General features: G+C 47.5%; 1 protein-coding gene across 3 annotated transcripts in view; it reads left to right on the forward strand.

Moving 5' to 3' along the window:
- Nucleotides 1-22559, forward strand: part of GGTA1 (glycoprotein alpha-galactosyltransferase 1 (inactive)) — a 72753-nt gene that overhangs the window by 36604 nt on the left and 13590 nt on the right. The window contains exons 1-5 of one of the 3 annotated variants that reach the window (XM_068983235.1): nucleotides 83-97; nucleotides 2659-2774; nucleotides 13511-13599; nucleotides 20546-20581; nucleotides 22226-22291. In XM_068983235.1, the coding sequence (XP_068839336.1) occupies nucleotides 13520-13599; nucleotides 20546-20581; nucleotides 22226-22291 (182 nt within the window). In that variant the 5' untranslated portion in view covers nucleotides 83-97; nucleotides 2659-2774; nucleotides 13511-13519. Of the gene's footprint in view, nucleotides 1-82; nucleotides 98-652; nucleotides 683-2658; nucleotides 2775-13510; nucleotides 13600-20545; nucleotides 20582-22225; nucleotides 22292-22559 lie in introns of those variants that run through there. The other 2 variants (XM_068983243.1, XM_068983177.1) reach the window with 2 other exon arrangements.

A 22559-nucleotide genomic window follows, 5' to 3' on the forward strand; every position in this document is an offset into this window, starting at 1 on the left:
GGAACACATTTAGGGTTAAACAAATAGCAATAGCTTGTGCCCTTTGTGTCTATAGCAAGCTTTCCCGGGAACACTTAATCCTCGTGCTCCCACAGAGGTAAGCAGGGTGGGGATCTGGACTTCCGTGTTTCCCAGCTGAAAGGGGTCTGGGATGTGAAGCTAGGGCACCTCACGCCTGGGCTGCACCTATTTACATTGGCCGCAGCTTTGAGCCCCTGTGATCCTTTGACTCGGGGTGTGGCCGAGAGACAGTCACTCAATGCTGGCTGTCATCTGACAGGCCCTGGACTATCAGGGTTGGAAGGGGCCTTCGTGATTTACTGAGTGATGAGATTAGTCAGCCTGGCTGGGATGGTTCCAGGCTCTTACCTGGACAGCCTCTGGCCTCCTTTGATCAGTGGAGCGACAGGGCCTGAGGCTTACTTGCTCTAGCTTCCTGCCTCCCAATTAAAGAATGACCACAGGTATGCGTTCCATTGTTTTGAGAGTCCTTAGCCTCAGGTTGCTTTAGGGAAAAAGAAAGATCCTGTTGGATCTCCTGGAAGATGAATCTTCTGCCTTCCAATTTTATATGCTCCATAGATAACCCACCTGAAGACTCTGATTCCATAACCTGGAGAGAGTCCTCCCGGAGGCAGCTCAGGAGGAAGGGCAGCAAAGACCCACCGGCTGGTTACCTTGAGTAAGTCATGGAGGTCTCAGAGCCTCTCTCCCTTTCCTGACCACGGGCTGGGTGAGCCTGAGGACCCACCGAGAAAAAGGGAGAGGCTGTTTTGTAAACAGTAAAGGGGGAGACCGTGTGATGGGGTGGGGGGGCTGCTTGCCGGAAGGACTGATCTGTCTTGGCCCAGCTCCTTAGCCTCTAAACGCTGTCCCCCTTTCCTTTGTCCACTGACCACGGTCCAGATGCCTGGATCATTTACAACCGCAAACTTTCTCTGAGCCTGTAGAGAGGTGCTCCATGGTGCTCAGAATTGGGGTGTTGAACCCCAGAGAAGGAAACTGCAGGTCTACCCAGGACCCTACGTCCTGCGAGCCAGAGTCAGGGGAAGCCAGAACGCCCAAGCGAAGGCAGTTTCCAGCAGGAAGCTTTCTGTTCATATTTGCTCTTCATATATACACAGAAAAGGCACGTTTGTGATGAATTTCACAAAGTGGACACACACCTGTCTCACCACTACCCCGCTCAAGAAATGACTTGACCAGCCCCCTGGGAACTCCTTCGGGGCCCCTTCCTATTCTCGCCCACCCCGACTCTGACTTTTAGCACCAAGGCTTGATTTCACCTCTGAATGGTAAACAAATGGAATCCGTCCAGAGCTTCTCTCACTCAGTGCCGTGTGTGTGGGAGCTGCATCCTGGTGATGTCAGTGGCTGCAGCAGGTTCCTTCTCCCTGGTGTACATGGACGCCCACACTTGGTCACACCTGATCTGTCCGATGGTGGGCAGTGGGGTCGTTTCCAGTTTTCCATGCGCTCTGAATGTTCTAGTCCACGTCTCGGGGTGAGCTGATGTGCTCTTTCTTTGAGGGTACGAACTTGGGGTGGAATGATAGGCTCGTAAGAGGTGGTTGGCTTGGTTGTAGTAGATGCCAGCAGGAAGGATTTAAACAAGTAGTCAAGCAGGACTTCTAGACCTGCAGACTGTGGTGGGCTAGCTCTTGTCACACCTCTTGAAATTTCCTCCGGAAAACAGGAGGAAGAGGCTGAATTAGGCAGGCCTGCGTTGGAGGCTGGGGTGGGTAGTCCTTGGCCTCTGTCTGGTTTTGTTCCCCTTTCCATAGTCTGTCTGGATGCCCAGTCTGTACTCCCAAGGAGGTATCTGAGTCCACTTGGAAGGGATGGGTAGGAGGGTTTTAAGCTTCATTTCTCTTCATCAGCCAAAGCCCTCTGTGTCCTGTTTTACATAGTAGGATTTTGAGAATGACAACATGTGATTATTGTTTTGTTTTTCTTAAAAATAAAAAAGCTTTAGCTATGTAACATTGAAAATTGTTGAAGGGACCGCTGTGAGGTCCCTTCCATTTGGATAATTCTATTTCGGGATCAGGAGTTGGGTGTGGGAAGGGTTAAGCATTATTCAGTCAAAGAGCAGGGCTGGGCCTCAGTGACCTTTTTAAAGTTCTTATAGCTCAGCTCATGATGCGGGAGATCTCAGTACTTTCTATTAAAATAGTGTTCAGACAAACGGAAAGCTTGCAGGATGTGGGGGAGAGGCTCCCTGTGGAGGGACGTTTGGGTAGCCTTTCAGCTGGGAGTCTTGAGGACTCGCTCCTTCAGCCACCCCTCTGCATTTTTTTTTTTTTTTTCTTTTTTAATTCTCCACCAGCTGTTCCTGGTGGTTGTCACTTGGGTTGTTTGGGTTCAGAATGGTTCTTGTTTTCGCCCAGGAGTGGGTGACGCTGCTGTCTGTCCTGAGGGTGGTGGCTTTCCTTCCTCCAACGCCAGGCTGAGTTTGGACCTGTAGTTTCGCTTGGTGAGGGAGGCTGGGCCTTTCCTGGGCACTGAGAGAGGAACGTCTCTGCTTTTGGCATGCAGCTCTGAGTCAACAGGCCTGATAAACAGCCCACTTCCCAGGATCAGCAAGGAACAAAGCCCCTGACGGCTACAGGATCCGCCCACCCCTCTTCCTGAAACAGCTGCTTATTCTTTTGACAGGAGTCAGAACGCTGCACCTTCGCTTCCTCCCAGCCCTGCCTCCTTCTGCAAAACGGAGCTCAATAGAACTTGGTACTTTTGCCTTTTACTCTGGGAGGAGAGAAGCGGACGATGAGGTATGTGACACGGTGGAATGGTCTACCTCTGCCGGTTTGGGGTCCCTGGGGGTATGGTGAGCCGGCTGCAGCGTGGACACTCCCAGGGGAGGAGCCCTGCTCTCCCCCTGACTTCTTGCTGGAATCCTCCAGTCGTTCTGGAAGACAACAAAGTCCTTCTCTCCCGGTGTTGGATCTAGAAGTGGGTGCTGGCGGGATGCTGGCTCAGTCCCTGGAAGCTCTGCTGGAGTTTGCTGCCCCTGGCAGGACCTCACAGGGTGGGGCTGCAGCCTGGGGTTTTTCTGGGACTCAAAGTGCCGATGCAGGGGTAGGAGGGCTTGCCCTGTGGGTGCATGCAGAGCCCTCTCGGGGCAGCAAGGAAAAGCTGGCTGGACCCAGGCTTCAGATTTCCTGAAGGGGATTCTAGAAAGGGCATTGTGAGAATCCCTGCAAAAACAGGTTGTTCTGCCTGTGGTGACTGGAGCAACAGCTAGTCGTATATTTAGTCTGAGGCTTGTCTCTTAGTTTCCTCTGTCTGCGTTTACTTTGACCCTTATAATGAAAAACATAACTGGAAACAGACTTCCATGTGCCTTTTCTTCCCCCCCACAAATTATACCATGTTTCTTCTAACACGGAGCATCTCTCCCTAATGCCCACCAGTTCAGAGAGATTTTAGAGTAAAAGCAGAACTCTGTCCTCACCCCCAGCACCACCTCCCTGCCAGGAGCTGGGCCAGGAGGGCAGAGGGTCTGCTTTTCAAACACAGCATCCCCCCATCACCCCCTTGAGGGTAAGCCCAGCGATCTCAGCCTTTGTGAAAGGCTATAATCTCAGTTTCCTCAGCTATAAAGCTGCTGTGCTGACCAGGATGAGGGATGAACAGGATGGAGTGAGTAAGGAAGGCTCAAATGCCAGGTACACAGGAGGCACCTGGAGGTGGCAGGGGCATTGAACCAACTAGGCGCACCAGCTGGTCCAAGGAAGCCTGTGATGGGCTAGCTTTGGGCCAGTTGCTTAGTGATAACTGTGAAAGGCAGGATTCCCAAGTGGTATTAGTGGTGAGGAACCCACCTGCCAATGCAGGAAGCGTAAGAGAGGCAGGAGCCATCTTCCTGGGTCAGGAAGATCCCATGGAGGAGGGCACAGCTTCCCGCTCCAGTATTCTTGTCTGGAGAATCCCATGGACAGAAGAACCTGGTGGGCTACAGTCTATAAGGTCACAAGAGTTGGACACTGAAGCAACTTAGCATGCATGTACCCACTCATGCAACCATGAAAGGGAAAACGAAAGGATGTGGCTAAGAGGCCTGGCTGCTGAATCTGTGGGTAAGCCTGCATGTCTGCTGAGGACAAAAGAGATAAAAGGATGAGGCCTGGAGGCCAGCTGTCTGGACCTGAATCCTGGCCCCACTGCTTTATGCTGTGTGACACTGGGCAAGTCACTTAACCTTTCTGAGCCTCCATTTTCATGTCTGTAAAATGAGGATAATACTAGAGTGACTTAACGGGGTCATTATGAGGCTTACCTGGGAGACTGCTGGTAAAGCATTTAGCCCAGGCCCTGGCCTGGTTCAACTGAGGGGCATCCAAGTGTTGCAGGGCCAGAAGCTTATTTCATTTCCAGGCTCACTTTAGGAAAAAGAATGCAAAGTGGAAGGAAATGCCGCCATCCCTTGGTATCCACTGGGGATTGGTTCTGAGACCCTCGCAGATACCAAAATCCAGGGACACTCAAGTCCCTTACATAACATGGTATGGTATTTACATACAACCCACATACATCTTCCCATTTACTTTTAATCACCTCAAGATTACTTAGAATACCTAGTACAGTGTAAATGCTATGCAAATAGTTGCCTGCACGCAGCAAATTCGAGTTTTGCTTTTTGAAGCTTTCCTGGAATTTTTTGTTTTTTAATGTTTTTGATCCGTGGTTGGTTGAATCTGCAGATGAAACCCATGGGTATGGAAGGCTGGCCGTATTTAGGAGAGGAGGAGACATCCGAACATGTAACAAAAACTGACAAATGCTCTCCATAGGAAAAAATCCAGAAACTAACATTGTAATAAAGTGTGAAGATAATATAAAAATGATTAGTATTACTCAGCTGTCGGATGCACCTGTTATATTTTGGCTGCAAACTCTTGGACTGCCTCTTTGCTGACTTTGTAATATCATTTTAAATTGACACAAAAAGAAGACAAATCAGTTTTTGCCTCTGCTGCTGCTGCTAAGTCGCTTCGGTTGTATCTGACTCTGTGCGACCCCATAGACGGCAGCCCACCAGGCTCCCCTGTTCCTGGGATTCTCCAGGCAAGAACACTGGAATGGGTTGCCATTTCCTTCTCCAATGCATGAAAGTGAAAGGTGAAAGTGAAGCTGCTCAGTTATGCCGACTCTCAGCGACCCCATGGACTGCAGCCCACCAGGCTCCTCCGTCCATGGGATTTTCCAGGCAAGAACACTGGAATGGGTTGCCATTTCATTCTCCAATGCATGAAAGTGAAAAGTGAAAGTGAAGCTGCTTAGTCATGCCGACTCTCAGCGACCCCATGGACTGCAGCCCACCAGGCTCCTCCGTCCATGGGATTTTCCAGGCAAGAGTACTGGAGTTTTGCCTCTAGCATGGTTAAGTCAAAGGTTGCGTTTTATTACCTCGAGTTTAGAATAGTTTCTTTTGGCTTCACAGCTTGTTATTGGTGATGCCATGGCTGTGAATCGCTTGGCAGTTTCCTGCTCAGGTGACTCCAGCCAGAGCTCCAGAGAACTCAGCTCTTCCATCCTGGATGGGGTGGTAAGGCTGTGTTGGGGGAATATGGGCACCAGGTAGCTGTGAACTCTGGATTACCGTGACCCCTGAGACCCCCAAGTGGGGAGCAGAACAGCAGTTAGTTCAGCTCCTTCTCTGGATCACAGTGGGAAGCTCCTGGGAGCTCAGCAAGGCCCACCTGGGGCAGGTTGGGTCTGCAGGGAGTGGGGTCAGGCCCCAGGCCCTACCTGCAGCCCCAGGACTGGTGTGATTCCTCCAGACAGGGCTGCACCTCGTCTCCGGGAAGCATTTGAGCCTTAACCACTCCCCACCCCAACGGGAGAGCAGGCCCAGTTTGCCAAGAGGGCCTGACATGGAGGTTTCTTAAGTTTCCAGGTCAGTTGACCTGTGGACTCAACATGACTTGGTTGGCAGTCTTCTCTCGTGATCATCACTTCCAGGAAACTGGGGCTATTGCAGAAAGATGAGTTTGGTGTGGCTGAGTGAACCTGTCCTCGGCAATGAGACTTCCAGCCCTCTGGCTGATTTCTCACCAGGTCCCAGGTCAATCAAGAAAGACTGTGGTGGAAAGTTAAGTCCACAGGACTTGTTTCAAGGACGGGGAGACTGAGGCCAGAGAAACCATGACTCAGTTCACAAAGCCACTTCATGTGGCCGCTGGGGGTGCCATTTGAGCCTCCTCTTCTTCCCTTCCCCATCGTGAGCCATGGGGCAAACGTGATGTCCGCGGGACCCTGAGCTGGGGGCAGTGGGGAGTGGAGCTGACTAGCACATCAGTCAGCGGGCAGGGAGGGCTCGCCTGTGACCCTTCTGGGTCCTGCAGTCTCTGATGGAGCCACGTGTTTCTGACTCTTTCCCCTAAAAAAAGCAGCGTCCTCATTTCGACTGCCATTTGTGGAGCATTTACTGCCCACCAGCACAACGTGCTGTGTAAACATGGCCTCCTTTTGTCCTTTCAAGAACCCTAGAGGGGGGTGTATTTGAAGCTCCATTTTGTCTGTGTAAACAGAGGCTCAGAGCCAGAGAACTTGCCTGGGGTGTGCGTCAAGGGCTGCACAGCCTTAGCTGCCAGACTCATTTCTGCCCGGAACGCTGGATCTAAATGTTACGATGGAGGATGTGGAAGATGAATGATAGGAAGTTTCCCGAAGGGTGACTAATAGTCAGTTCCTGGCCCTCCCTCCCACCCCACTGCCCGCCCCCTCACCTGCTTTGTTTCGTTTGCAACACTTGTCACTGTCTGACACGTATCATTTTGAGTCTCTTGACTCCAGAAGTGACTGCAGCTCAAGGTTGCAGGACGGGATGGGTTCCAGGGACGGGGGGGACGAATCACAGGCAGAGAGGAGGATTTAGCCTGCGGGATGGCACTACTTTCCCCCTGCTCTGCCCCAGATAATGGCTTTTCCAGGGCTTCTGAGTGCCCAGTGATTCAAGCTGAGATGCTCACCTCTCCCCCTGATGTGAGATGGGGAAAACAAGGGCCACTAGACTTCCTTCAGAGAGGAGTTTTTCTGGAAAGGAATACCTGAACTTATACCAGATGGGGTGGAATGATGAGATTCTTTCAAGCCTTGGGTGTGTGTATCATCTATGTGGAAGAATTAATTTATGGGCCTCATGGAAAAGTCTGACACTCCAGGGAAACAGAAGCCGAAAAGGAGGCAGGGGAAGGGGGTAAGGAAGGTGGAGAAATGACAGTGTGACCCTGCCTTGCGAAATGCACTGGGGTTTTTAGCACCATCTGCACATATTCCAGGAGTGCGGGTGGTTTTTTTTGGAAGCCATGGTAAGGGCTGAGTTCTGGGAGTGGCCCAGGAGTGGCCCGTGTGGGTGGTAGGTTGGATTCAGAGAGAAATCGCAAACACCATTGACAAGAGGGCTGAGAGATGCTGGGAGGGCTCAGGTGGAACTGGGCCTGGCTGGGCTAACCAGATCCTCTAGGGGTGGGGCCAGGTGACTCAGATAGTCACACTCTCCCATGTAAGACAGGGTGTTAGTACCTGTAGGGCCTAATTCAGGGGCTTCCCGGGTGGCTCAGTGGTAAACAGTCTGCCTACAATGCAGGGGAGGTTTGTGTTAGTTGCTCAGTCGTGTCCAACTGTATGCTACCCCATTGACTGTAGCCCACCAGGCTTTTTCTGTCCATGGGATTCTCCAGGCAAGAATCCTGGAGTGGGTTGCCATGCTCTCTTCCAGGGGATCTTCCCTACCCACGGATGGAACCCTGGTCTCCTGCACTGTAGGTGGGCTCTTTACCATCTGAGCAACAAGGAAAGGGTGCAATGCAGGGGTCACGGGTTCAGTCCCTGGTTTGAGAAGATCCCCTGGAGGAGGGCATGGCAACCCACTCCAGGATTCTTACCTGGAGAATCCCATGGACAGAGGAGCCTGGCTGTGCTACCGCCTATAGGGTCACAAAGAATCAGACGCTACTGAGCACACACAGGGCCTAATTCTATGCTCTACCCCTCAAATGGGCTATTTAGAAGCAAGCCCACATTTCCTACTTGGTGGGTAAGATAGTCAACTACCAGTCTTCAGAATGATGCAGTTTTGAAAATTCTGAGACAAACACATCAGTGAAGGGCTTTTAGACCATATTGCCTGCCAAATGCCTCATCATATCCAGAGAGAAAAATGAAAATGTTTTCAAAGACCCACTGGTCTCCCTGCCAACCCTTCTGTCACCGGTGCTTTGCTGAAGGACTCGAGATTGACTCATTTGGGCAGCTTCCAACTGTGAGTCTTTTAACAAGAGTGACACCTGACCACAGCAAAAAGTCAGCAGATTCAAGTCATTTATAGGATCCAGAAAGAAATGGGCTCCAAGGGACTTCCCTGGTGGTCTGGTGGTTAAGAATCTGCAGGTTAAGAATCCCTTCCAATGCAGGGGTTGATGGTTGATCCCTGGTCCAGGACCTAAGGCCGGCCCCACAAGCTGCTGGACAACTAAGCCTGCACTCTACAAGGAAGACCCAGAGCAGCCAAAATTTAAAAAATAAGAAAAATATTAAAAATGGGCTTCAAGAGTTGTCTCTGGGGCTAATTTCTGAGTTTAAAAAAAATCAAACACCTGCATTTGGAGAGGGGATGAGGGCGTGTCCCTGATGTACGTGTCAGTGTTCTCTACGACGAGAGTTGTTTGTTTAACGTTTCTTACACTGTGAGAAAATTTGTGTTTGATCCTCAGCAGGTGGGGTTGATAAAGCTTCAGATGGCTGGGGCTTGATCAAAGAAAATCAAAGTCGCCTGGCCTTTCCAAAGAGCTCTTAATCAGGCTGCAGCACAGAAGAGATGGATAGACCTTCGGAGCCCCTAATTTGCATCAATTTGCATTTATTGTTTAGCATGTTCTTATTCCAAAACCCTTATTCTTTTCTCTCAAATATGTTTTGAGCTTTTGCTGAGTATCAGGCACTTTGCTTTCTTCACTGGATCCTCCCAACAGCCCGTTTTATGGACACCAGTAAGAAGAACTGGCAAATTTTGAGCATTTACAGGATGCCAGGCACGATGCTAAACATTTTACAGAGGCCATCTCTTGCAACCAGCACCATTTTTATCCCCATTTTAAAGATGAGGAAACCCATCTAATGTGGTCCATTACAAGTCCAAGTGTCCCTTTTCTGAATCCCTTAGGGCCAAATACGTTGGAATTCAGAATTTTTTTTGTATGCAGAGTATTTATCATATTTTATGTAATGTCCCAATGCAGCAGCAGCAGCACATAACAAAATACATCAATATTTATACAAAGAAACATTTAAATAGCCTCACTGAGAGGGATAAAGATTATAAATAGCCTCACATCAGTTAGGGCCTGGATGTCAATTGAATTATAAACAGGCTTTCAGTTTTCAGAGCTTGCTGGAGTCAGATGAGGGTCTGAGAAGCTGCTATGTATGTCTCAAATCCCTACTTCACTCCCAAACTCCTGTGTTCTAATCACCATCCACACTTCTCTGGGAGGGACCACAGCAGTAGAGCAGGGTGGCCACAGTCTCAGTCCAGACCTGTTTGTTTCCAAACCCTGGCCTTTCCTTGCACGCAATGCTCATGGTATTGACATAGAAATCAAGTGGCTTTTCCCAGCAGCCAGGATGAGTTGCAAGCATTCCTCTGCATTTTGTAACTTTGCCTTGGGTCCCGGGCTCTGTGTACCAGCTCACGAGGTATTCACAAGGAAGAAGCTCAAACTGAGGTATCCCTGTGGCCCAGCAGGTCAATCTTCTCATGGTCTGTGGAACACCACTGGTCACAGTTGTATCTGAAAGCAGGAGGGTGAGTTATGACCTTGAGTTCAGCCCTGGCTTTTCCATTTCCAAACAGAGCTCACTTTCTAAGCAAGAAATGTCATGGCTGGTAACCCCACACTTCCTCTTCTTTAACTGGATTTAATAATAAAAGTGATGAAGGGACTATCCCTGGCGGTCCAGTGATTAAGACTCCGCTCTTCCAATGCAAGGGGTGGGTGCAGGTTCTATCACTGGTCAGGGAACTGAGATCCCACATACCACTCAGTGAGGCCAAAAAGTTGCTTAAAAAGTAGGGAGGAAAAAGGAAATAATAATAAAGGTGATGGAGCACAGGAGATCCAAGCCAGGAATCATTTCAGAACCCTCTTTGGAAAGAGTTAGAGAATAACCTGTTCCATGAAGGACCATCTTGGTGCCTTCTCACTTTATTTCACACCCTCACTAGGTGATGGCCACCTCTGGCTCTTTGAGGGCACGGAGGATTCAGGGTTAAATAAGAAGACATCCCTTTTGCCCTCAGGAAGCTCACAGGAATGATCAGAGGCGATGGAGCCAAATGTGGCTGTTGCCACGTGAGCCACCTCCCGAGGTGATATGTGCGGCAACATGAGCAGAGTGATGGGGGAGCTGGAGGAAGGAAAGGGGACTACGCTGGTGGTTAGGGGTAGGGAGGGATGTCTTGCCACTCACACGGTTCACTGGACCCAGGGTAGGCAAGGCACAACCAGGGAAGCTGGAAGAAGACTCAAGGAGCCAGAGGGACTACAGACATGTTTATTCTCTCCCAGCGGCAGCAGCAAGTCTTCAAAGACTACCGATAAACTAAGACAGACAGAAGTGGCCCATGGCCAAGTAGGTGCGAAGGCCCAGTGCTACTAAGGTCAGCAGTATTGTTGTTTACAGAGCACAAGGTGAGAGGCTGTGAGAGGGTGGGACAGGAGAGCCTGACTGACTCCATGTTGGCAGTCATTTTCTCCACAGGTGGTTTCACCAAGGCCATGGCACTGGCTCCCTGCTGTCTACTCTCATGGTTCCTCCACCTGCTGGTCCTCTCCTTCTCGCCCCCTTCTCTATCCTACCTTCGAGTGTCGGCATCTTTAAGCTTCAGCCCAGGGCCCTCCTTCCCTTTTGTCTCTCTCCATTATCTCCTTGGTAATTGAATTTATTCCCTTCACGTTAAATATCATCCTTGGTCTATGGACACTCCCCCAATTGCACGGCCTGCCCACATTTCTCTGATGAACTGCAGAGTTGAGTTCTGCTTGCCTGTGAGTCTCCATTCAGGTGTTCACACGCTCCTTGAAATTCACGCATCCAAGAGGGAACTCATCATCATTTTCCTCCAAGCCTATTCCTCCTCCAACCAATCTGACTAAATTCTACAACCTACCTGCTTAAGCAGAAACCTTATTTCTTCCTTCCTCCCTAATGACTAAATTACCAGCCAAATCCTATCAATTCTCTCTCTAAAGGACGTTTTGAATGAAATCAACCATTGAGCCAGCCCATCTCCTCTTTTTTAAAGAATTTCATGTATTTAATTTTGGTTGCCCTGGCTCTTTGTTGCTAGGCAAGGGCTTTCTCTAGTTGTGGTGGGCAGACTTCTCATTGCGATGGCTTCTTTTGTTGCGGATCACAGGCTCTGAGTGTGGCGCTTCAGTGGTTGTAGCACATAGGCTCAACAGTAGTTTTGGCTTGAGGGCTTCAGAGCGCCTGGTATGTGGGATCATCACATACCAGGGATTGAACCCTTGTCCCCTGCATCGGCAGGCAGATTCGTAACCACTGGACCACCAGGGACGTCTCCAGCCCATCTCCCCTGTTGCAATTAGAATGGTCTAGCTTGTCGTTTTATCCGCTCCCCACACCCAGTGCCCAGATGGGTCTCTCTGAATGAAGATGGGTCGGGTGACTCTCCAGCTTCAGATGCTTTTGTGGGTCCCCACCCTCTTTCCATGCCCTTCCAGCCTCTGACTGCCCCTGCCCGCCCTCTGACTCCTGGCCATCACCACCACCACCCCGTCTCTTTCACTCAGGTGGGACAGCTGCACTATTTTTTTCTTGTCCACGTTTTTTGCTTTTGTTTTCCCAAACACGGGAAGCTTTTTCTCTAATCAGCCTGGTATAGATGCTATTTCTGAAATAGTCTCATCCCTTCTCATGGGACTTTCTTTTCCATCCTATCTTCACCCCATGGGAGGCTTTAAAATCATCTGCCCAGTGAGCCCTTCCTCAACCACCCAAATCAAAGTACTTCCCAAGCTGTAATTCTCTACCCAGCACCCCTGCCCCCTTGGATCACAATTTCATGCAGCAATGAAGAAATATCTATGTACCTACTACGCGCCAGCTGTGTGGGTATGGGAGGGAAAGGCCACCTGGGAAATGGTTGGGTCTCAATTGTAAAAGACCAGCATGCTTTCCACTCTGAATGGCAGAGCACGTAGTTAGGATATCAGAGGCAGCAGAGCCATTGAATTGATCATTCCCCAAGGTCACATGCCGAGAGTTAGTGCTATCAAGTCAGAGGAGGCCAGCAACCATGGGAACCATTAGCTCAACCCTCACTCTAGAAAAATGGTACAGATGAACTTGTTTGCAAAGTAGAAATAGTCACAGATGTAGAGAACAAATTAAAGGTTATCAAGTGGGGGAGGGGCGAGATGGGATGAATTGAGAGATTGGTATTCACATACTGATCCTGCTGTGTATTAAATAGATTACTAATGAGAACCTGATGACTAATGAGAACCTTCTGTATAGCACAAGGAACTGTACTCAGTGCTCTGTGATGACCTAACTGGGAAGGCGGAGAAGGCAATGGCACCCCACTCCAGTAACCTTGCCTGGAAAATCCCATGGATGGAGGAGCCTGGTAGGCTGCAGTCCATGGGGTCGCTAAGAGTCAGACATGACTGAGCGACTTCACGTTCACTTTTCCCTTTCATGCACTGGAGAAGGACATGGCAACCCACTCCAGTGTTCTTGCCTGGAGAATCCCAGGGACAGGGGAGCCTGGTGGGCTGCCGTCTATGGGGTCGCACAGAGTCGGACATGACTGAAGCGACTTAGCAGCAGCAGCAGCTGGGAAGGAAATCTAAAAATGAGGGGATATGTGTACATGTATAGCTGATTCACTTTACTGTATAGTGAAAACTAATATAACATTTTAGAGTAACTGTCCTGCAATAAAAATGAATAAACCCTCTCCCACGTCTATGGTGGATCTTGTGATCAGTCGGGATACTTTCCCTCAGCCTCAAAGTGGCCTTAGCATCTTTCGCAACTCAGGCAGCCCCATCAGTTCATTGAATTGGCTATTTGCCGTTGCAGACCCATGCAATTTAAGGTAGAACCTTCTCCTTGCATGCGTGCCTGCTCAGTTGCTTCAGTTGTGTCCAACTCTTTGCGACGCTATGGACTGTGGCCCACCGGACACTTCTGTCCATGGGATTCTCCAGGCAAGAGTACTGGAGTGGGTTGCCGTGCCCTCCTTCAGGGGGTCTTCCCCATCCAGGGATCGAACTTGCCTCTCCTGCATTGCAGGCGGATCCTTCACTGCTGAGCCCCTGGGGAAGCCCAGAACATGCGCCTTAGCACTTGGTAAATATTCATCACCTTTTCCTTTTAGAAAGGACATAGGTAGAAATCATTCTTGAAAAAAATCATATCCCACTCTTGATATATTTAATCTATTTTCCCCCCTCTTCTTTTCTTTTCCCAGGAGAAAATAATGAATGTCAAAGGAAAAGTGATTCTGTCGATGCTGGTTGTCTCAACTGTCATTGTTGTGTTTTGGGAATATATCCACAGGTAATTATGGAACATGATAAAGTGATGTTAATGAACGTCTCCATCAGCCAAGTCACCAGGTTGAATTGAAATTAGGACTTCTTCCTTCCTGTTTCCCTGAGCCCTAGACTTTAATGACTCTCTTTAAAATCATTAGAGCTTCAAGCACTTTCTAAGGAATTAATTATCTTTCTTCCTGCCATGTTCCTAATATCTCAGTTTTTATATAGCTTTGCAGTTCTGGGCAGGCTAGAGCCAGAAACAGTAAGGTCTTATTAAGGACCAAAATGTCATATTAAAATATGACCAGATATGGAAATTGCATTAAGAAATTTCAGACAGGAATTCCACGAGAAATTCACCCTGATTTTTGCAGTCCTAAAATATTTGCAAAGTTCAAAGGAACAACTCAAAGTTGTTGACTTTTGCTGCAAAATACACTTTGAGTTGCTGGTGATTCATTTGTGCCTGGCTAAACTTTTGAGTGCTTTGTCTGTTGTTTTTTTTTTTTAAACTCTGGAAAACAAAATGAATGAAATATTTCTGAGTTTTCAAATTCATCAGTGGATTCACCTCAAATATTTGAGCTGCTTCATGTGTTTTGAGAAAATATAATGCCTTGGAGGTTCCAGCTGGAGAGGCTTCTGACAGAAAGAAGTCTCCCCAGGCAGCTACAAAAATGCACAATGGTTTTGACTTTAAGAGGCATCAGTACAGTTCAGCCTTTCTTTCAAAAAGGCCACCTTACACCTAGAGGTGGATGAACCTAGAGCCTGTTATACATAGTGAAATAAGTCAGAAAGAGAGAAACAAGTGTTATATATTAACGCTTTTATATGGAATCTGGAAAGATGGTGCAGATGAAACTATCTGCAGAGCAGCAAAGGAGATGCAGACGCAAAGAACAGGCTTGTGGATACAGTGAGGGAAGGGGAGGGTGCAATGAACTGAGAGAACAGCATTTAAAAATATATATTGCCATATGTAAACCAGAGAGCCAGTGGGAATTTGCTGGATGCCGCAGGGAGATCAAATCCAATGCTCTGTGACAATTTAGAGGGGTGTGATGGGATGGGTGGTGGGAGGGAGGTTCAAGAGGGAGGGGACGTATGTATACCTATGACTGATTCATGTTTATGTATGGCAGAAACCAACACAATATTGTAATTATCCTCCAATTAGAAATAAATTCAAATAAATAAATAAGGCCACTGTACAACAACTCTGGGCCAGGGGCACTGTCTTGTCACCATTGATATCTTCATGGTCTTAGTAGGTTCCCAAGTTCAAAATGATGGCCTGGATAAACATTCAGTTCAGTTCAGTTCAGTCGTTCAGTTGTGTCCGACTCTTTGCGACCCCAAGAATCGCAGCACGCCAGGCCTCCCTGTCCATCACCAACTCCTAGAGTTCACTCAAACTCGTGTCCATCGAGTCGGTGATGCCATCCAGCCATCTCATCCTCTGTCGTCCCCTTCTCCTCCTGCCCCCAATCCCTCCCAGCATCAGTCTTTTCCAATGAGTCAACTCTTTGCATGAGGTGGCCAAAGTATTGGAGTTTCAGCTTTAGCATCATTCCTTCCAAAGAACACCCAGGGCTGATCTCCTTTAGAATGGATTGGTTGGATCTCCTTGCAGTCCAAGGGACTCTCAAGAGTCTTCTCCAACACCACAGTTCAAAAGCATCAATTCTTCGGCGCTCAGCCTTCTTCGCAGTCCAACTCTCACATCCATACATGACCACTGGAAAAACCATAGCCTTGACTAAACGGACCTTTGTTGGCAAAGTAATGTCTCTGCTTTTGAATATGCTATAAACATTAGAATGTTGCTTTCAGTTCTTAAATTCTAAGATTTGATGGGCTGGTAGGACTGTCCTGGCTGCTTATAAAGGATCTGTACCTTCAGGTACATCAGTGGAAGGAGGAATCTCTGGACTCTGGAGCTGTTTTTCCCCAGGGTGACCTAACCAGTTCTGGAGTATTATTGTTTCATTCTGAACAACTCATTTTAAAAGAAACAGGACAAGCTAGAGAGTGACCATGTTAAAGGGGTCTACAAACCAGGTCTTTCAAATTGAAGGAAACCATGGGTACTTAGTCTGAAGAAAAGGTGACTCAGTGTTGGATGCAGGGACCCTGGGGCTCCCTTTTGTTGAGGACGGAGGAAGTATCCTGGCTGGAGTCTGGAACTAGGCTGCCTGGGGCTGGTCCTGTGCCATGACTTGCCTCCTCTGTGACTTTGGGCAAGTCACTTCACCACTCTGTTCCTTGGTTTTCAATAAGTTTCCCTGTTGTTTAAAATGGGCATAATGGTAGTACCTGCTTCATAGGGTTGTTGGATTAAATAAGTTATTGTGTATAGAGCACTTAGGGCAGTGCCCTCAGAGAACGTTCGCTGCCATCACCACCATCACCACCATTCTCATCATCTGCTCAGAGGTAAGATTTGGCAAATAGAAGGAAGAGCTCCAGCAGTTGGAAGAATCCAACAGAAGAGCGAGCGTCCTTTGGGGTCTTGCCCTGAGCTGAGCTACTTGTGTAGGTAACCTTGAGAGCATTCGAGCTCTGAATGTTTGATTGGATAACCTTGGCATTTTGAATTGCAGCCGGAGTCACACTTCCAAATTTTGGGTACTTCACAAAATTAAAATATGGGAGCCAAAGGCCCAAATGTGCATATTGGCACTGGGCCCCCATCAAGAGGGTTTATTTTGCCATGCTGGGTACACTGTCTCTACACAGTAACTAGAGCAGCTTCTGGCTGCTCTTCAGGGCCACAGTCTGGCACCCAGACTGCAGCCACATCAGTCTTCAATGTGGGGAATCTATTTGAACGTCTGCAAGAGGTTTAAAAGGCAGCAGATTCTTTGCCACCCTGAGAATTGGCCTTGTGATGGTGTGAGGTGAGCTGAGGGCACTAACCTTAGACAGGTGGGCAGCACTAGCTAAAAAGGATTTTAAAGTAGCTCAATCAAACATGTCAACTGCTAAGTAAAGAGAGACTACTACCGATAGAGCATCCTGAAAGAATGTCATCCAGGACAGGGTTTGATTTGAGGCTGGATTAAAAAAAAAACAACTTAGAATTTTAGAGATGGAAGAAACTTTAAACATTTATGATAAAGTAATGATGGTGAGGGTGATTTTGATGATAGTACCTACTAGTTATTGAGCGTTTGAATGTGCCAGGAACTGCACTAGGCACTCCCTCTAGTTCTTAAAATAGCCCTGCAAGCTAAGCATTGTCTGCATAGTCTGTGTGTCTAGATGGGGCACACTGAGTCTCCACAGTGTTAAACGTGAATGTTCAAGGTCACATTTTTAGGAAGATTTAGGTCTGAGGCTGTCAGAATATATAGCTTGACCCACGATACAACCCTTCCTTCGGTTGAGGGTTCTCATTTTTCAAGTGAGAAAATGGAGACCAAATAGGTGAAATGACTTAGCGGTGAATTTATGTCCAAGTTCTAATTGGCGCTCAGATCTGATTTGTTGTCCAGGGCCCCTTCTTGAGCTGGTTGTTCACGCCAAGTGCTGTGAGGGGTACAGTGTGAAGCCCAGGGAATTCCTACCCTCAGGAGGTTAAACTCTAGATGGAGCAAGCAGATGTGTACATCAATACCAACAGTGCAAAGCGAAGGAAGGATATCAGAGGGAGAGAAAAGGAACCATGAGAGTTCAAGGAGGCAAAGATTATGTTAGACTTAGACAGCGATCTGTTTTTTGCGGGGGGAGAGGCATTCATTCACAAATATTTATTGAGCAGCTACTATGTGGCAGTCACTATACTCAGATTGTACCACAGGAGAGGGGGCATTTGAACTGTGCCTTGAAGAATGAATATGTGTTAAATGCCATGCTCTGCAAGGTGGGTGTTGCTGGGACCTGAAATGTCACAGGCCTCTGTGAGGGGAGGGTGAAAAGGGCAAGATGGCAAATTTAAAAGATGGAACAAGACGGCAAGTCTGACTCTACAAAATGATGTCCTGAGCGCCTGGTGGGGGTCTGAGTCCTAGTTTGCAGAGGGCCCTCCCCCTCCTCTTTTCCTTCTTCCTAACCCCCTCTTGTCGGGTCTGGAGTCAAGATTCCCCAGGTTCAAGTACTGTTTCTTCTAGCAATCCAATCTTAGACAAAACCGCTTAATGCCTAGGTGCCTCCAAGGAAGCATAGAACCTCCTTCGTTGATTGTTGTGAGGATTTAATGAGCTAATACATGTCAATTGCTTAGAACAGTCCCTGGCCAAGTATTAGCTGTTAGGAATATTGTCAGATCAATAAACAGATTTAGAAACAAGAGATATTAGAACTTGATCCACAAGTGTTGAGCTCAGAGGGGTAACTGTAGGTGGAAGGAGGGCACGCATTTCACTCTGGTTAAGAGATATGGACTCCCAGCAGGGGCAGAAGGCAGAGTCTGAAACAAGTATTAGTCATTTATATTTTTTTTCAGTGATGAGGGCAGCTAGGGCCAGACAGGTGCAGAGCCAGGGCAGGTGCCTGAGCCCAGGTCCAGAACTCTTTCTACCAGTCTCTATCCCTTTTATTCATGGGGAGAAGGAAGCAAGAAAGATTTAACCATTGGGCACAGCTTCCATGCACAGAACGGTGGAAGAATCCAGTACGACAAGTCTTATCCCTTTGCCCCCAAAATATCTCTCAAGTCAGTGCACTCTGCTCTCTCCATCTCTTTGGCTGCCTTGACCTGGGCCTGGACCGCTGACAACACCTCCTGAGTAGTCACCCCATTTACTCTCTTACTGCCTACAGAGATGACCCTGTCCCACTCCTGCCTAAAACTCTTCAAGGGCAAAATCCACAGCAGGCTACAGCGAGGGGACCTCCGGTCACTTCTCCATTTATTTCCTTGCACATTTAAATGCCTCCTTCCTTTTTCAGGGCCTTTGCATATATATTTTTGGTCTCCAAGAGACACTCTTTAAAATTTCTCTTCCCCTGGACTTCTAGTCATCCTTCAGAACTCAGCTAAAACATCCCCTCCTCTGGGAAGCCTTCCAGATCTTCCTGTTCCTAGTTACTTTTCTCCTTCTTCTTTTTTTTTTAACATTTCTCCTTGGAGTTCGAAGTCCCGTAGCTGTGTGATATAGGGTCTGCCCTCCCCACTAGCTTGTTTCTGCCACAAGGATGTACAGGGACTCTGTCTCAGACAGCACTGTGTCCCCAGTGCTAGGCATGTGGCACAGGCTCAGCAAGTACTTGTGGACTGGAGGGAGGTGGTCTGCTAGAGGGGTCAGATAGGCACTGGTGCAGTCTTGTAAATGCCTGCAGGTGGTTTCACCGCCTTCGTTAGCTTTAGAAATGCCCTTTGAGGCTGCTCCCCTTTTGAGGAGGCTCTGAGGTGGTAGGGTGCCAGCTCGGCAGTCATTGGTTTTCTGGGGGAAGATAGATCCTGGGCAAGGGATGGGCCATGGTGCTCCCCACTAGGAGTCGAGAGGGGAGCCAGCTGGGGAGCGCCTCTCCCTCAGTGAAGCCACTGTGGCCGATGGAGAGCTGCCATCTTTTATTTTTAAGCTAAGAGTTGAGGTTCTCCAGAGATCTTCTGCCACTGCTTGTTCTGGGTAATCCAGAAGTGATCCAAGTCCTTTGGTGTCATTGGTTTTATCTCAAAGGAAGGTAGGAGCCTCGTTCTTGTTCAGTTGCTCAGTCGTGCTGCAGCACTCCAGGCTTCCCTATCACTATCTCCCAGAGTTTGCTCAAACTCATGTCCGTTGAGTCTGTAATGCCATTCAACCATCTTGCCCTCTGTCGTCCCCTTCTCCTCCTGCCTTCAATCTTTCCCAGTATCGGGGTCTTTTCCAGTGAGTCAGTTGTTTGCATCAGGTGGCCAAAGTATTGGAGCTTCAGTTTCAGCATCAGTCCTTCCAATGAATAAGGATTGATTTCCTTTAGGATGGACTGGTTGGGTCTCCTTGCAGTCCAAGGGACTCGCAAGAGTCTTCTCCAACACCACAGTTCAAAAGCATCAATTCTTTGGCGCTCATCCATACATGACTACTGGAGAAACCATAGCTTTGACTAGATGGACCTTTGTTGGGAAAGTAATGTCTCTGCTTTTGAATACCTTGTCTAGGTTTGTTATATCTTTTCTTCTAAGGAGTAGGCTGTGGGCACCATCTGCAGTGATTTTGGAGCCCAAGAAAATAAAGTCTGTCACTGCTTCCATTGTTTCCCCATCTATTTGCCATGAAGTGATGGGATTGGATGCCATGACCTTATTTTTTTGAATGTTGAGTTTTAAGCCAGCATTTTCACTGTCCTCCTTCACCTTCATCAAAAGGTTCTTTAGTTTCTCTTCACTTTCTGCCATAAGGGTGGTGTCATCTGCATATCTGAGGTTATTGATATTTCTCCCAGCAATCTTGATTCCAGCTTGTGCTTCATCCAGCCCAGCATTTCTCATGATGTGCTCTGCATTTAAGTTAAATAAGCAGGGTGACAGTGTACAGTCTTGCCATAATCCTTTACCGATTTTGAGCCAGTCCATTGTTCCATGTCTGGTTCTAACTGTTGCTTCTTGACCTGCATACAGATTTCTCAGGAGGCAGGTCAGGTGGTCTGGTATTTGTATCTCTTTCAGAATTTTCCACAGTATGTTGTGATCCACACAGTCAAAGGCTTTAGCATAGTCAGTGAGGCAGAAGTAGCTGTTTTTCTGGAACTCTCTTGCTTTTTCTATGATCCAACAGATGTTGGCAATTTGATCTCTGGTTCCTCTGCCTTTTCTAAATCCAGCTTGAACATCTGGAAGTTCTTAGTTCACTTACTGTTGAAGCCTAGTTTGGAGAATTTTCTGCATTACTTTGCTAGCATGTGGAATGAATGGAAACCTGGAAGTAGCCAAAACCCAGGCTCTCAATTTGACCCGGGGCTTCAGTGATAATGGCTGCAAAATAGCTTTTCCGAATTAAAAGTAATATGATACATTTTTATTTCTCATTTGCTTTTAGCCCAGAAGGCTCTTTGTTCTGGATAAACCCATCAAGGTAAGTGCTTTTAATTCTAGGTTTCTATGGGATTCTCCCCTTGCCCGCTTTGGCTCCCCTACAGTCCATTCTTAACGTGGCAGGTGGTGACACAGCTCTGGTCACAGGTGGAGGGGAAGGGTCTCAGGAGTCTGGACTGTATTCCTCCAGCCCCTTAGTCTTGTCTCTCTAAAGCCATGACTCATGTTTTGTCCTTGCTTTTCATCAAATATCTATCTCTTCAAGTAGTCTTGTTTGGAGAACATTCCTGCCTTGCTTATAAAAAAAAAAAAAATCAGGGTAGATATTGTCCATTATGCTACCCACCACATGTTGTATAAAGACCCTTGCAAGAAATTTCATTGTGATAAAGGATCAGGAAAAAAGTTTGGGTCTCCTGATGAACTAGTGTGTGGTGTAGTAGTATTGTTATTATTGGTCTCGAGGACTCTGCAAGCCTTGATTTTTCAGTCTTTGGCTTGGTTGCCAGGAAGCTCAGGGCAAAGTGTTATGTTCAACTGCTTGAACTTTCCTTGACCTTCTTTTTTGAAATAATTTCTCCCCTGGTATTAAATCTTGGCTTTTATGCTTACATGTCATATGACTTTGGCAATTTGCTCAAACCCAGTCAACCAGTATCTCAGTTACAAAAATAAAGGTAAAATTTTTATTCTCCCAGAGTGGCTCAGATGATCAAGGTCAAGTGAACATACCTACTGAGTGATTAAAATGTTTGTTTCCTCTTGCTTCATTTTTATTCTTGTATTTTCCCCCTGTTTATTGTAACCATACCTTCTTAATCATAAACTACTTCAAGCACTTCTTGAAGAGATGGGTTTTAAAGCATGTTTCTTTTTTATTATGCTGTTCATACCTCACCACCTTATTTGTCCAACTGAAGGGTATCGTTTCCTGGCTTCCCCTTCTCTTCCCTCTTTCGGAAGGTCCCCACCCTGGAGAGGCTCTCACAGGGAGTGTGGACACGTCAGTATGTGCGTGGTGAAAGTGGCTTCTAATTACAGTTGGTTGAGCTTCTTTCTGGTTTACAGACCCTCCGATTTCCTGCGTCTGTCACTGCTGACCTTTGTAGCAACTCAGATTCTCCTCATTTAGCCAAAGAGATCATTCTTGGAAATGTGAACCGTTTTGTTTAAAGACTACAACTTGCTGCAGTCATTTTCGTCTTAGAAAGCTCTTTTGTGTGTGCCACTTATATTTAGGCTTCAAAGCCACCCTCATGGTAGGTTTCTTATCGTTGTTGTTGTTATTATCTCTGACTTTTCAGAGGAGAAAATTCAAGATTCAGAGAGGGGGAAAATGTCCTCTCACAGTCACCCAGCTAGTAAGCAGCAGACCCAAGATGCAGATTTATGGATTAGTGTCCCCCCCCCCCCCACTTTGTCGTTCCATTTTTCTCCATCTCTCCCTGTGAGGGGCCCCTGGATGGGCTGTGTGCCAGGGACTGCCCACGGAAAGGGAGATCCAGGTGGCGTCAGGTGCGTCCTCTCCCGTTCAGCTCCAGCAGCGTCACTTGTGTTCATTTTACAAATGAGCGATTTTTTAAACAAAATTTTAAATGACATACCATAAAAAGAGTTTGGAAATCCCCCCGTTTGGGACTGCCTTGTTTTCTAAAAATGTTTGTCATTTTTTCTCATTTCTTAGAAACCCAGAAGTCAGTGGCAGCAGCATTCAGAAGGGCTGGTGGTTTCCGAGATGGTTTAACAATGGGTAAGGCGGTCGCATAGTGATTCGTTTATCCACCCAATACTATAGAGAGCAGATAGAATGGTTTCACAGCCATGACCTCAGTCATTTGTATTTCTGGCTTATTGGAAACACACAAGGCCTCTATTTCATGGTTGGGACTGGGCCATTAAGTTTGGCGGTCTTGTTTTTATTTTTTCCCCATTTAAGTTGAGGGTGAATGAAGTTCAGGCTAAAGTTGGGATTGTAGGAAAGCCTATCATAAACTAAAATGTTTTTATGAGGACTGTTT

Source organism: Capricornis sumatraensis, chromosome 1 (genome assembly GCF_032405125.1).
Source record: "Capricornis sumatraensis isolate serow.1 chromosome 1, serow.2, whole genome shotgun sequence".
Lineage (NCBI taxonomy): Eukaryota > Metazoa > Chordata > Mammalia > Artiodactyla > Bovidae > Capricornis > Capricornis sumatraensis.